Source organism: Podarcis liolepis, assembly GCF_965112155.1.
Source record: "Podarcis liolepis genome assembly, chromosome: 8".
Classification (NCBI taxonomy): Eukaryota; Metazoa; Chordata; class Lepidosauria; order Squamata; family Lacertidae; genus Podarcis; species Podarcis liolepis.
Window position 1 is genome coordinate 25,854,441 of NC_139560.1, and position 14,420 is coordinate 25,868,860.

The 14,420-nt window shown below is 46.0% G+C and overlaps 1 protein-coding gene across 2 annotated transcripts in view; it reads right to left on the reverse strand.

The window, feature by feature from the left end:
* Nucleotides 1-14,115, reverse strand: part of ESRP1 (epithelial splicing regulatory protein 1) — a 36,797-nt gene extending 22,682 nt beyond the window's left edge. Inside the window, exons 1-4 of one of the 2 annotated variants that reach the window (XM_083518358.1) lie at nt 13,594-14,115; nt 12,562-12,690; nt 8,667-8,780; nt 5,438-5,552 (exon numbers count right to left, since the gene is read on the reverse strand). In XM_083518358.1, coding sequence (XP_083374484.1) covers nt 5,438-5,552; nt 8,667-8,780; nt 12,562-12,690; nt 13,594-13,725 — 490 coding nt within the window. In that variant the 5' untranslated portion in view covers nt 13,726-14,115. The remainder of the gene's footprint in view (nt 1-5,437; nt 5,553-8,666; nt 8,781-12,561; nt 12,691-13,593) is intronic. The other variant, XM_083518359.1, reaches the window with a different exon arrangement.
* Nucleotides 14,116-14,420: the final 305 nt, after the last annotated feature.

Sequence of the window (14,420 nt, forward strand, 5' to 3'; positions counted from 1 at the left end):
TAAAGCGGCAATTTAAACAGATTATGCTTCAGGGCCAGCTATCAACCTGTATCAATTCACTGTGGTGTTTGTCCCTAGGCCTGTTCTCTCATATCCTCCACATCTAGGTATCTGCCCACCCACCATACTGTTAAAAGAGTAATTAGAAACATTAAGAGCTGGAAATGTACAAAAGGAAAATATTCACAATCTTGATGAGATCTGACGCACAATATAAAATTTTAAAGCTTCAAACGTGTTTCCTCTGATCTTGGAATGATGAAGTTAATCACTAAGCCATAAATCTATTACAGTAACGAAACAGGTATTATGCTTAACGTAAGAAAAAGCCTGCTAGATCAGGCTAATGGCTCGTCTAGTCCAGCACCCTGTTCTCAGTGGCCAACCAATGTGTGTGGGAAACCAGCGAGCAGAACGTGAGCACAAATGCACTCTCCCCTCACCTGGTTTGGAAGCACTGCTGTCTCCAGCTGTGGAGGTTAGAGCACAGCTATCCTGGCTAGTAGCCATTGATTGCTCTGTGCTCCACAAATTTGTCTAATTTGTCATCCAAGTCAGTGGCTGGCAGTCATTACCTCCTGGGGGAGCGAGTTCCATAGTTTGACTATGTGCTGTGTGAAGAACTACTTCATTAAAGGTAAAAGGTAAAGGACCCCTGGATGGTTAAGTCCAGTCAAAGGCATATTTTGGGTACAGCGCTCATCTCACTTTCAGGCCGAGGGAGCCAGCGTTTGTCCACAGACAGCTTTCCGGATCATGTGGCCAGCATGACTAAACCAATTCGGGCACAATGGAACACTGTGACAGAAACCAGAGCGCACGGAAATGCTGCTTACCTTCCCACTGCAGTGGTACCTATTTATCTACTTGCACTGGCATGCTTTCGAATTGCTAGGTTGGCAGGAGCTGGGAATCGCAGGGAATCAAACTGCTGACCTTCCAATCAGCAAGCCCAAGAGGCTCAGTGGTTTAGACACAGCACCACCCACGTCCCTACTACTTCATTAGTCAATGTAACCATATGTTAACCATATGTATCTCTATATATCACACACACAAAAAAAAATATGAAAAGTAATTTTTGTATATGATCGTATATATTGGAACTAAGTACATCCATTACACTCCTTATGCTTCAGATTTATTTTTATAAAACAGATTGTCAAACACAAAATGAGACTCTTTGCTTCTGCAGCACTGCAAACCTCTGCATGAAAGCATTTGCATGAGAAATATTCCTTTTCCTACATAAAATGGTTTCGTTCCCAGTTATTCACAATTAATGGCTCTGACATTGCCATGCTGCATTAGCAGCTCTGGCCATTGATCTGCACATCGTTATTAGATTTTTTCCCTCTTTGATACTCTGACAGAGTATCCTGTAGATTACCAACCACAGCATTTCTTCCATTTTATACGATTCCTCAAATTGTCAGTGTAACATTGGTTGAAATTGAATCAGACATGCTTGATGAAGTCAGAGTCTAGACTCTTAGCTGATCTACGACTAGCATTTATCCTTTTCCACAAACCATTAACATCTCAAAGCCAATGAAAAATGTTCAGGGGGTGGGGGGAGAACCCAACACAATCCTCCTAGCAGTGTTCAAAACTCCCATTGTTTTAGGTGCATCTGGTGACAGGGAATTTCATTAGTGCAAGCAGTTTCTGAGCTCTGGGCACAGTACTGCGCCTAAGATTTCAGATTAAAACTGCAGAGTGGAAGGAAAGGAGAACCTTTTTCTGCCTCCCCACTTCCAGCTACTCTCTGAAGACTGGAGAAGAGACCCTATTAAGAATACAGTGGACCCTCTGGTTATGGATTGAATTTGTTCTGGGGGGTCCATAACCAGAGGTGCCGCTCCTGTGCATGTGGTGAAACCCGGAAGAATATACTTCCGGGTTTGCCGCACTCATAACTTGAAAGTTACGTATCCAGAGTGGTATGTAACCAGAGGGTCCACTGTATTAGGGGGTTGGGCTGGGGAAGGACTACACCATGTGAAAAATGAACATAATATTTTAGGGGCAGTTCATTCATTTTCAGCTTTGTATTCTTCTTATAAAAAAGTGTGCCTAGACATTCCATTGCTGTGTCCATAAACTAGGTTTAAGGTGACATTTCGCTCCTAGCTTTCATGTCTTTTCCCAAGACTGCCTCCTAGGGCTGTACCACTTCAGAAGACAGGAGGAGGCATCTCCCTGAATGCTCCCCATGAGAGAGAACCTCTTTGCAAATGGAAGAGAAGCATCTCTTGAGAGAGGGAGACTTCTGCTTGGGCTTTTACCTGATGCACTAGCTATTCATGCACAAGATGTTTGTACTGCAGAGCAGCATACTGAATAGCAGAGGCAAAAATGACTAGAGGAAAAGGGGTGTGTGTTTGTCAGTCCCACTCCCAGCAGTGGTGGGGTGTGCTGCACCTCCTGCCTTCCTTACAATTGGGAACCTTTGTAAGACTAAATATGCAAAGGTTAGGAGAATGCAAGATGCACTTGGCAAAAGTAGGATTCGGTGCGATGCACATTCCCTAGTCTCTCTACACTTCTGCCCTCCTGTGTTCAAGCCTACACATCATGTAGTACAAGTGCTGGTTCACCTCCCATAGCTACTTCAAATTGCTTTTCAGAACACCGTTCCGATAACTTGAGAGCCAGCATGGTATAGTACTTAGGCTCTTGCCAAACTATGGCTCACTGGGTGGCCTTGGCTCAGTCGCTGCCTCTCAGCCTCATTTGCCTCACAGAGGTTGTTGTGGAGATTATGAGGGGAAGATTATGATGGTTGATGTGGGGGATGAACCATCTATGCTACCTTGAGCTCCTTGGAAAAACAGTGAGATATAAATGCAATAAATAATCAAATAATTTTCCTGTACAGTACAGTGGCACCTTGGTTTGCATACGTCTTGGTCTGCATATGTTTTGGATTACAAACACGTCAAGCCCGGAAGTGTGTGTCCTGGTTTGCAACCTTTTTTTGGATCACAAACAATTTTTTTTGGAGGCCCCATTGGTGAAAGCGCGCCTTGGGTTACAACCTGTTTTGGTTTACAAACGGACCTCCGGAACGGATTATGGTTGTAAACCAAGGTACCACTGTAGAGGGAAGTTTTTATATCTGTTGGAAGCTGCCCAGAGTGGCTGGGGCAACCCAGTCGGATGGGTGGGGTATGAATAATAAAATTATCACCATCATCTTGTATAATTTTACATTCCAACTAAAGGCTACTGCCCCAGCCTGTTTCCTAAGTGGCACAGTGCTGGGAGGATGAAACTATTTCCTTCAAACATTTGAATGGAATTTCAAAAGCCTTGACCCAAACAAGTCATGTGGGCATTTCGTGTTGCAAGTATACTCATATTGGCCATGTAATGATTTCTGCATGTCTGACTGTTAAGGGAACAGCAGAATGTATCCTCCAAAGGCACATGATTTATGGGCAGCCATGCAAGCCTGATTCACTCCACCCTTGAGGCATCTGCAACCAGAAACTAGCCGAGCGAGCTTTGCAAGTGGAGAACGGCGATGAACTGAAGCAAGGGCAGGGAATGCAAGCAGATAGCTGTAAAACACAGGGCCACTTTAGGATCCAAGTTGGAACAGTCAGTTCCCTAGCTCGTTGGTCAGCGTGGTGGGAAGATCTCAGACCGAAGAACTAGGCTGATAAACCCACAAGTCGATGCCTTATCATTTATGGCTACATAACATGATGGGCAACTAAGGCTGGCACATGAGTTGTAATGGACCAAGGGAACTTGAGTCAGCAAGGTGATGCTGCAGCACAAAAAGCCAATGTCATATTGTATTGCTGCCAATACACTAGAAAGGAAAAGGACTCGATGTTAGTTAGATCTTGTTTGAAATCCTGTATTTAGGCTCCTTTGGGAGGAAGGCCAGGATACTGTATAAAGTTGATAAATAAAAGTAATGGAAAGCTTCAGAGAAGACCAGCACAAGGTGAGAAAGCTGTGGCTTCAGACGCAACAGTAGGGTGCTTGTAGTAACCATCGTCGAATAACATTTAAGGCTAATGTTTTATTAAATTTATATCCCACCTTTTCTCAAAGGAGCTCGAGGTGAGAAAAGAGGCAGAAAGATAGTAGCTGGTCCAAAGTCAACCAAGTGGGCTTCATGGCTGAGTGGGGATTTGAACCCTGATCTCCCAAGTCCTAGTCCAGCACTCTAACCACTACACCACAGTGGCTCGGATACATGGGCCTCATTCAGTAGTAGATGGCCTGGCGGTGGTGGTGCAGCAGCAGTGTACCTGACCTCCCACCAGCTGACTGGCTCTGCCACAGCATAGGCACCACACTGACCTTCCCACCACCTTGCCCCTGCCTCCTGGTAAGCAGCACCAGCAGGTGAGCACTGCCTCCCCAAACCGCCACCTGCCATTGGCCACTTTGTTAAGTTACTTTTACAACCGATTAAAGAGCTTCAGTTTGGGTTGTGTGGTGCGCATGATACCAAACCTTTGCATGAGTCTGACAGAAAGGCTAGTTATGCCTCCCACTCAAAAGATACGGCAGATGGCAAAGCAAGAGAGACCTTGGAGGATTGGATTAGATGTCCCATGGCTGACGCATGTTAAGCCCAACATTTCCTTTTTTTAAAAGAAAAAATGAAAAGCAGCTGCAGGTGGCTGAATCAGAAACTGAAAAATTCCCCTCTGATTTTTTTCCAGCTCAAAATGTGCTCTCCTCATTTGCTTCCCCCCTTTACAGTCGAAATTTCACAGTGAGGTAACCAAAGAAGATTTAACAATAGCATGATCCCTTATCCCCAGCTCATGCTGGCTGGGGATGAAATTCAGAGGTTCCAAATCCCCAGGGCAGTGGAACCTAAAGAACCAATCTGCACAGGGCAGGGGTAGTCAACCTGTGGCCCTTTAGATGTTGCTGGACTCTAACTCAGGTAGAGAAGTCCACAGAGCAACCAAGCAGCATAACGTTGTGCTTGCAATAGTGGTGTAATTAAGAACACTACTGTGGAGAAACCCAAGAACAGTCCCCCTTCCTCCCCTCAGTCCCAGCCCCAATGGTTGATAGGGGTCTGATTAAGCTCTGCAACTAATCACAATACACCCTGCCAGGCAGAATTGTGTGCAAATAACACAAAAGCCGGGAGAGAGAATCTGCTCTAACTTCCAAGGGTAAACTTTGGAACTGATAGAGTAGAGGGGTACCTGTGCCAAGTCTGTTGCAGCAAACAAGATGTGGTCTTGTAGCAAAAATCTAATAACATCAGAAATTGCAACATTCAAGAACCAGAGAGTGTTTCTGCCTCCAAGGACACTCTGACTGGTCTTAAAGAGGAGAACCTTGAAGAAAGGAGCTTCAAAGGCAAGCTGAAGTGAATCACAATTCTTCCAGACGCTCTAAAGATTAAACTTGCACTGCTCTTAACACTTCATTCATTTTAAAAGGATACATTCCGCCATGGCTTTAGCATCTAATTTGTCGATTTCAGGTGAGCCAGGACAACATTTCTTGAATTCCTTCCGCAGATCAAAAAATGAGTAGAAACATTCAGACAACAAGATGTTCTGCAAAAATGACATGTTAGTTCTAGTAAGTCAAGGTGTATAGCTTGTACACTATCAGGTTGAAAGCATGCTCAGTTAGCCTTACAGGAAACCGTTTTGTAAGCTGCAAGTCAACTTTTTATCACTTACCGGTATCTAAGTTTCCCCTCGTGAGAGCTCACCCTCATTGTCTTTTAATAAGAAATTGTGCCCCATTCACAATTACTCACAAAATGAAGATTAACAGAGCCAACAAAGGTTTTGCAAAACCCATTTGAAAAGGCAAACACATCATCTCAAACTATGGGCAGGATTCAACTAACAAGCCCCACTAGCAGAAGCCAGTGCAAGGGTCCCTGTTAAAAGAGTGGGGCTTCTTGCCTCCTTCTGTACACACCCAACACTCCCAAAAATGATGGGGGGATTAGGAGAACCCCAGACTAGCATGCGGAGGGGGGAGAGGGGGTATTGTTCCACCTGGCAAGCTGAAAAGCTTGTGCACTGATGGAAAAATTGCCATTGCATTATGCTGGATTCCTCCCATAGTCCTTCCAGGCCACTTTTATAGTCTTGCGCAAAAGAAAGTGCAAAAGAAGAAAAAACCACCGCCCACACATTCCTTCAGTATTGTAAGCCAGGTATGAGGAACCTGTGGCTTTCCAGATGTTGCTGTTTTCCCATTAGCCCCAACAGCTGATCATGCTGAAGTCTGAGGCCAGTAAGATCTGGAGGATGAAAGGATCCCCGTTCTTGCAAGAAACTCTCCATTTTTCCCAATAAGCTCCCTTACTACGGAAAACATTTCCATAAAGAACCTCCCAACTTAAAACCTCCTCTCTCATTTATATGCAGGGTTGAGCTCCCTGAACCCTGGCTTGACCTGGCTGTATAGCAGAGAGATATAGAGAAGTCTCTTCCACACAGCATTTTTTGTACCTGTGCATATATTGGAAGATGCAAGATTGGAAGAGCCTGCAATGCTCACGAGAAGAACTATGGACGAGCTACGCAGCTTATCCCAAATGAACATCAGATTTCGCACACATCCATTATAGAAGTTTAAAGACTGCTCTAAGGATCAAATAAATAGTAGCATCTCTCTCTCTCTCTCTCTCTCTCTCTCTCTCTCACACACACACACGTATGTACCGTATATTGCTATGTTTCATATCAACTCAACCCCAAAGGCTTTTTGAGAAAGGACAAATGCATTGCACCACTATATATTTATGAATGGGGTTATTATTATTTTAGCTGCAGTTGACATGGTTTAGAACCTTGGGCATGGCTAAAAAGTTTCATTCCCTCCCCCGCTCTGTTGGCACATCACTAGAGCAATATGATCCTATTATAGGGCAATATGCCTCAGGCACTGATTTACATAGCGGAGGGTGGGCTGAAGTGAAAAGTAAAAAAAAAAAAAGAGGCATACTTCTGTGTCAGATTGATTTCTGTTTTGCCTCTGCTTCAAGCCTCACAGCTGATGAAAACTGTGGGGCTCTCCAGGTGGTGCTGAACTCCAGACTGCCCACCCAACTACTAAGAGAATATGTATTCTCTTTATAATGGGTTGAAAGATGAGTTTACTGGTGTTCTTCCTTATTTTTGAAAGCAACAAAAAACCCAACAAGACTCAAAACACGTATGTATTTTTGCTACTGTAACATTAGGAACCCTTGGAAAGCGCAGATTGTTCACGACCAGAATTTCAAGATCTACAACAACGTGATCTGAAAGGTGCGGAGCACAGATTTAATCTCCTTGAAAAGATGACTGATAGATTAAGCAGCAAAATGCATCAGCTACAGCCAAAGTAAAAATTGCTTCACATGTGATTTTTACTGGCATTGCTGTCACATGCGCTGGAAATCTACATGCAGTGTACCTGCGATGTAGTACATACGCAACGCTGCATACGTGGATTTCTTATACAGAAGCAGCATAAATTCCAAGCAAGCATTGCTTGGGAAGGAAGATCGACCACTGCATTACTGGTAATATTTACACACGTTTTATCTCAATGGATTGCAAGGTAATTTACAAAAAATAAGACACAAAGCAAAACAAAATAGATAATATAAGGAAACAAGCAGTAGATGTTGTCAAGTTTTAAAATATTTAAGTCATCAGAAATAAAATGTTTTTGTCTGGCACCTACAAGTAAACAAGGTTGGGACCAGTCATACCCCCCTGGAAAGGTACCCAACTGGGGTACCAAAAATAGGCCACCTCCCTTGTTGAAGCAATTCTCCCTTGTGATAAAAGTAGCATTTGAAGAAGGGCATCAGAAAATGAACTTAAAATGCAGGCAGGTTGATTTGGAGTAGGCATCATCAAGCACATGGTTCCCAAGTTGTTCGGTACTTTAAAGGTTACTCTGCAATGCGCCTGGAAGCAAACACTAGCCAGCAAAGTGTAGTTGTTTTTAAGACTGGCAATATATGATCCAAGTCTGCAATGCCAGCTATAACTTAAATGAAACATGCAAACCATTTTCAGAGGAAGGTCTAAGTAGAGTACACTGCATTTTTGCAAACATGATCCTACCAGAGTAGATGATCACAGCCAGATAAAACTTGGCGGGATTTCCAACCAAGGATTAGGTCCAAGCCAAAATGAATATTCTTATATGCAACCTGATCCTATGCATACTTTATTCAGATGTAAATCCCACTGAAGGCAATGAGTCTTAATCAAAGTTAGTTGTACATAGGTTAAGTGCATTTAGGATTTAAATACTGTTTATGGCAGCAAGATCTGGGAACACTTGCAACCATGCTATCTAACAATCAATTTTGCTTTGAAAATGCAATTGTGCTCAACATTAAAATTCATGTTGGGTCATTATACTACTCAATAGAAATTACAGGCAAGAACTGCAGTTGGTATGTAACAGAAATATGTAAAGAATGGATACTTAGTCCTGTAACTCCCCCCCCCCCCAAAAAAAGAACAAGACTGGACTGTGAAAAACAAACCATTCTCTTCTTTTACACATCCCCGTACATCAGTGATTTCAAAAAACGGGAAATGTGACGAGAAATACTTCATTTTAAGCAAAACTATGTGCAATAGATTCATGCATATCCTGATTGTCAGAAGGGGTCAGAATTAATTAAATCTTAGTCCTCTTACCTTTTTGGAAGCTTCAGGATGAAGAACTTGCCTGAGATGAAGCTGCCCATCTGTGCAGAGACAGAACGAGGTACCTACACCAATATTTAGTTCATTGCTCACAGACTGGTTAAACTAAAAGTTACAAGACACAAAAATAAAAATAAAAATCCACTTACAACCTGAAAGTACAATTTGCAATACTAGATAAATATTTTTTATCAGTTATGCTTTCAGTAGGATTCACTACCTGCCCAAATCAGAGTGCTGCTTGCGTTACTTTGTATCCTGCTTTTCAATCACAAAGTCCCAGAAGTGGCTTTCAAACCAAAATATTATTATTTTTTATTTAACAAAATGTATATACCACTTGATTGCATTAAAACGTCTAAATGGTTTACATGAAACAGTAAAATTATCAACAAAACATTAATACATATTAATTTTTATACCACTTAATCCCAAAATAGGCTTCAGTTAAAAACATGTTAACAAATGCAAGAGGAATCACAAAAATGCACAACAGCAAACAACCATTCAAGAGATAGTGTAGGTACAGCAAAATTAATAAAGAATATTTGAACTTCAGCAGATTTAGGTGTATTTCAAGGCTGCAAGTTAGATAGATGTTGTTAAGGTATTTTTTGCACTGTGGATTTAGTTGCCCTTCCTCCAAAAAACTCTGAGCAGAACACAGCGTTGCTCCTTTTTACCCTCATAATAGTCTGTGATGTAGGATAGGCAAGAATATGTGACTGGCCAAAGTCAAGCAGTGAGCTTTATGTCTGAATAGCTAATGACTCCATTAATACAAACCACACACACAATTTCTACTGGAGAGGCAGGATTTTTTTTTATAGCATCTTGATCATACACAATTAAATATGAGCAACCTTCAGCAAATCTTTACACAGGGTTCGCCCAAGTTACTTTGCTTCCTGAGGTGAATACGAACCTCACGTCAGCCCCAAAACAGAATCTGAGCAGCTTAACCACTAGATCTTGGTTCAATCTGGCATTTGGACAAAATGCTCCACTACATTGCAGGGGGTTGGACTAAGATGACCCAGCACAAGGTAGACCACATGCTACACACACACACTCAGTCCTCCAACACCTCAGTGCCCCTCACTCACTGTCCAATTGACACCAGTGTGCTGCTTATTCAAGACAGCTGATGTACAGTCATGCCTCATGTTACGTTTAGTTCATGTTACGTTCTTTCAGGTTACGTCCCGCGGTGACCCGGAAGTACCAGAAAGGGTTACTTCCAGGTTTCGCCACTCGCACAGAAGCGCAAAATGACGTCACGTGCATGCACAGAAGCGGCAAATAACCCACACATGCGCAGATGCACCGCTGCGGGTTGCGCTCTTTTCATGTTGCAAACGGGCCTCCACAACGGATCCCGTTCGCAACCAGAGGTACCACTGTAATGTAATGCAATGCATCAGTACAGCAGCACCCATATGCATCACATGAAGAAAGCTGCAAGGCGTGGGCCAGGCAGTTGGCCTTTCGTCCTGCTTGCTTGGTCAGGGATTTCCCCCAAAGGAAAATCAGCATGTTTGTGACATATTAGAAGAAGGCAATTAAGTGAGACAGCCAGATCTGATCAATAACACGCAAGCACTGAACGTAAGAACTACCACCAATGAATCAGGCCAATGGCCCATCTACTCCAGCATCCTGTCGTCACAGTGGCCAACAGCATCTCTGTGGGCAGCCTGCAAGCAGGACATGAGCACAGCAGCACTCTGCCCACCTGCAGTTCCCAACAATCATACTGCCTCTAACAGTGGAAAGAGAGAACAGTGGTACCTCGGGATGCGAACGGGATCCATTCCGTAGCCCCGTTCGCATGCAGAAGCAAACGTAACTAGCGATGGCAGGTCTGCACACATGTGCGCCGCTTTTCGTCGCTTCTGCGCATGGCGTCATTTTTAGCGTCTGCGCATGCGCGAGCGGCAAAACCCAGAAGTAACGAGCTCCGTTACTTCCAGGTTGCCGCGGAGCGTAACTCGAACGCGCTCAACCTGAAGCATATTCAACCTGAGGTATGACTGTACAGTTATTGCTGCCAGCTCAGAAGGTTGCAAATAGCTGCTTAATCATAAAATCATAGAATTGGAAGGGACCACAAGTGTCGTCTATTCCAACCCCCTGCAATGCAAGAATCTTTTTCCCAATGTGGGCTTCGAACCCATAACTCTTAAAGAGTCTCAATGGTCTACCAACTGAGCTATCCCAGCTGGCTCAAGAAGAATGGCCACTCCCCGCATCCCCAGCAATTGTTTCGAGGTAACTGCCTCACTCTGCCTCATGGTAGGATTAGCCCATCAGTAGGGTTTCATAACTCTCTAACACGATTTTAAAAAAGGTTCTTCATCTAACTTTTTGTACAAGCAGCACAATATTGCCCCTAACATGGCAAGCTAAGGGCTTGGCTCCACAGCCATTTTTTCCCCTTACAATACTTGCACATCATTTATTCTATGATTCACTACAGACCCAAACACTTCTTAAAATCCACCAATAAGGGAAAATGTGCCCATTGTTCCACATGAGGGCATATCAATTTGTTTAGTAACTTGAGTTATTATTTAACCTCTTATCTGTTTCGGAAAGACCTTGTAGGCAGTTGTATGCTTGCAGTTCCCTCCTCGTTAGAGAAAGGTAAAAAAGTAAAGGGACCCCTGACACTTAAGTCCAGTTGCAAACGACACTGGGGTTGCAGCGCTCATCTCGCTTTACTGGCCAAGGGAGCCAGCATTTGTCCGCAGACAGCTTTTCCAGGTCATGTGGCCAGCATGACTAACCTGCTTCTGGCAAAACCAGAGTAGTGCACGGAAACGCCGTTTACCTTCCCACCGGAGCGGTACCTATTTATCTACTTGTGATGTGTGCTTTCGAACTGCTAGGTTGGCAGAAGCTGGGACCGAGCAACGGGAGCTCCCCCCCCCCATCGCAGGGATTCGAACCTCTGACCTTCCGATCGGCAAGCCCTAGGTTCAGTGGTTTAGACCACAGTGCCACCCACGCCCCTGGAGAAAGGTGCAATTGCTCAATTATCAGTTAGCTAGCTGGGGGGGGGGCGGTGTTTAATATATTTGCTAGTCAGCTGTGGCCTCTACCAGCTTGTGTGGAAGTGACTAGTAGTGACCAGCAACTTTAGAGAGACCTAATTTACTGCACCCACTCTTCGGGTCTTTCCTCTGCTCAACTCCAAAAACAAACCACAGACTTATGGAATGACAGAATTGAGTAAACAAAGTGGAAAGGAAGTGTGCCAACTCTGAATTGGGGGGTTTTCTGACCCAGCAGTAGGGAAATCACAGGGTCCACCTTCCTTTCAAGGCTGCCATTTCTAGCCACGTTTATCTGGGAGTAAGTGTCACTGTGGAGCAGTTGGGGACGGACCACAGCTCAGTGATAGAGCATCTGCCTTGCATGCAGGAAGTCCCAGGTTCAATCTCTGATGCCCCTAGGCAGGGCTGGAGAAAAGCTGCTACCTGAAAATCTGGAGAGCTGCTGCCAGTCTGAGTAGACAATACTGAGCAAAATGGACACATGTTTTGGCTCAGAGCAAGGCAGATTTCTGTGCTCCTATTTTGAAGTGATGCCTCTACAGCAGCAACAGCCATCCTCCTGGCTTTACTTGCAAGCTTGCACACAAATGTCAAGGCCATGGAGCTTTGAAACACCAGAAAAACAGTCTGAAGCCATCTCCTGTCTTCCTTAGGCACACGTGGGCGAGGAAGGTCGACTTTTTCCTGCTCCTTCTGCGGTGACTCAGCTTTCCCTCCCCTCCCAAAACAAGCCCAACCCATCCCTGAAGAGAAATGGAGCGTCTTCTTAGCACTTCTCCCCCTTTTAACCTGCATGCACCCGATTCCCACGACCCAGCCTAGCTTACCTGTCTCAGAGCTTGCTCCAGCTGCGGGGCGAGCGCCAGGCGGTCCTCGGCGAGGCCGGTTTCTTCTTTGCACTCGTCCGTCAGCTCCAAGTGATCAGGCCCGATCAACTCCTCATGCAGATTTCCCAACTCCATGGAATTAAGGGAGGGGTCGGGGAGAAGAGGGGGAAGGCAAAAGGAAGAGATAAATCCTTCCAACCCAAGGTCTCCCCTGCAGGCATTCCCAGATAAGACAGACCAAGCTGGTTGCTGGTAAACCGGATCTAACCTGGGCAAGCGCCGGGCTCTTTGACCCATGTAGGCCCAAGCCTCTGGAAGTCAAGGCCCTCGTTTCTTCGAGCGTTTGTTTACACTGCGGCCGCTTATCTGGGAGAGTAAGGAAGGGTTTACTTCCGAGTAGACACGTGCACGCCGGTTCCGTCGGGTTTCTGAGTCACCCAGGGCGCGCGGGGCACAAATCGAGCCTTGCTTTCAAGCTCCTTGGCAGTCACTGGGACCACGCGGAGAGTTTACACGCGGCCCGGCCGAGATCCGAAGTCGGGGCTCGCAGCGTTCTGACGCCAGGCTGGTCCCAGCAGCACCGCTCCGGGCCTGAACAACCCCTCGAGCACACTCCTTAAGCCGGAAGGGTTTATTGGGGCAGTCTAATTTCTTTTCAAACACCTTTACGGTCAAAATCCATGCATATATATATATATTTTTAAAACACCCCACTAACAACTCAAGAGGTAAATCCCACGGAATCTAATTGGATTTACTCCCAAATAACCGTGCACTGGATGGGAGCTGGGCTGCGTTCACACATTTAAAGCACCCCCCACACCAAAAAAAGGAATCCTGGGAACAGAAGTTTAAGGATGCTGGGAATTGTAGCTCGGTGAGAGGTGAACTGCAGTTCCCAATGGGATTTGGGGGGGGGGGTATTAGATGGTGTACACAACCTTAATTCCGACCCACCTCGGTTTTGCCGAGGGCACGAAAGTTCCTGCCCACACTTTTTAGCGCAGAAAACAAAAAAGGAAAGCGGAGTACCTTCTTATTGGTCAGATCCACCACCTTCCACAGCAGCTGGATCAACTCTCTCTCATCGGAGCCCAGCCGAGCCCCGTTGGCTCCGGCGGTGGTCCCGAACAGGATGACCAGGTAGCCCGGAGACGTCGTCATGCCGACGGGGATGAGCCCCACAGAGGGAGGGGCGGGAAGAAGGACCTTCACCAAACTTTTGGCAAAACCAGCCCAGCCAGCCCCCAACCCAGCCACCCCCCAAGCCGCCGCCCTCCTTCTCCTCCTCTCCTGTGCAGGGGAGCAATACTACCCCCTTCCCAACCCTACACCTCCAGCCACCTCAGCTCTCCCTCAGTCCCTGCCCCGCACCTGCATTTAGGAGAGCGGGGGCGTGGGGGGAGGCGCCTGCCCCACGCGGCCTCTTTTTGTAGCTTAATTGCAACAGGAGCCAATTCCGCAGCGCAGGGCGGGCTACACCCCTGCGAGGCGCGCAAATGGCTGCGGGCCGGGGCTGTTTGGGGATGTGGCTGTACCTGCCCCTTCCTCCGCCCCACGTGGTGCAGGTGAGAGAGACACACCTGAGGGAGGCCGCCCATTGGCTTCTCTCCCCGCAAGGGACGTGGCAACCGGGCGGGGGTGGGGAGGCGAGGGCGGGTCAGGGGAGCAGGCCGAGGGGCTTTAACCGAGGGACGGAGACTGAGCCCAGGAGAGGCGCCAGGGGACACCTGCCTGAGACGAAGGCGCACGCGATCGTGAGTGTGGAAGTCCCGGAAAAGGCTGGCCGGCTCACCTCCACAGCGGAGCCTTTTTATTCTTTCTTTGTATGGAGCTGCAAAATAAAGAAATAAAGTGCT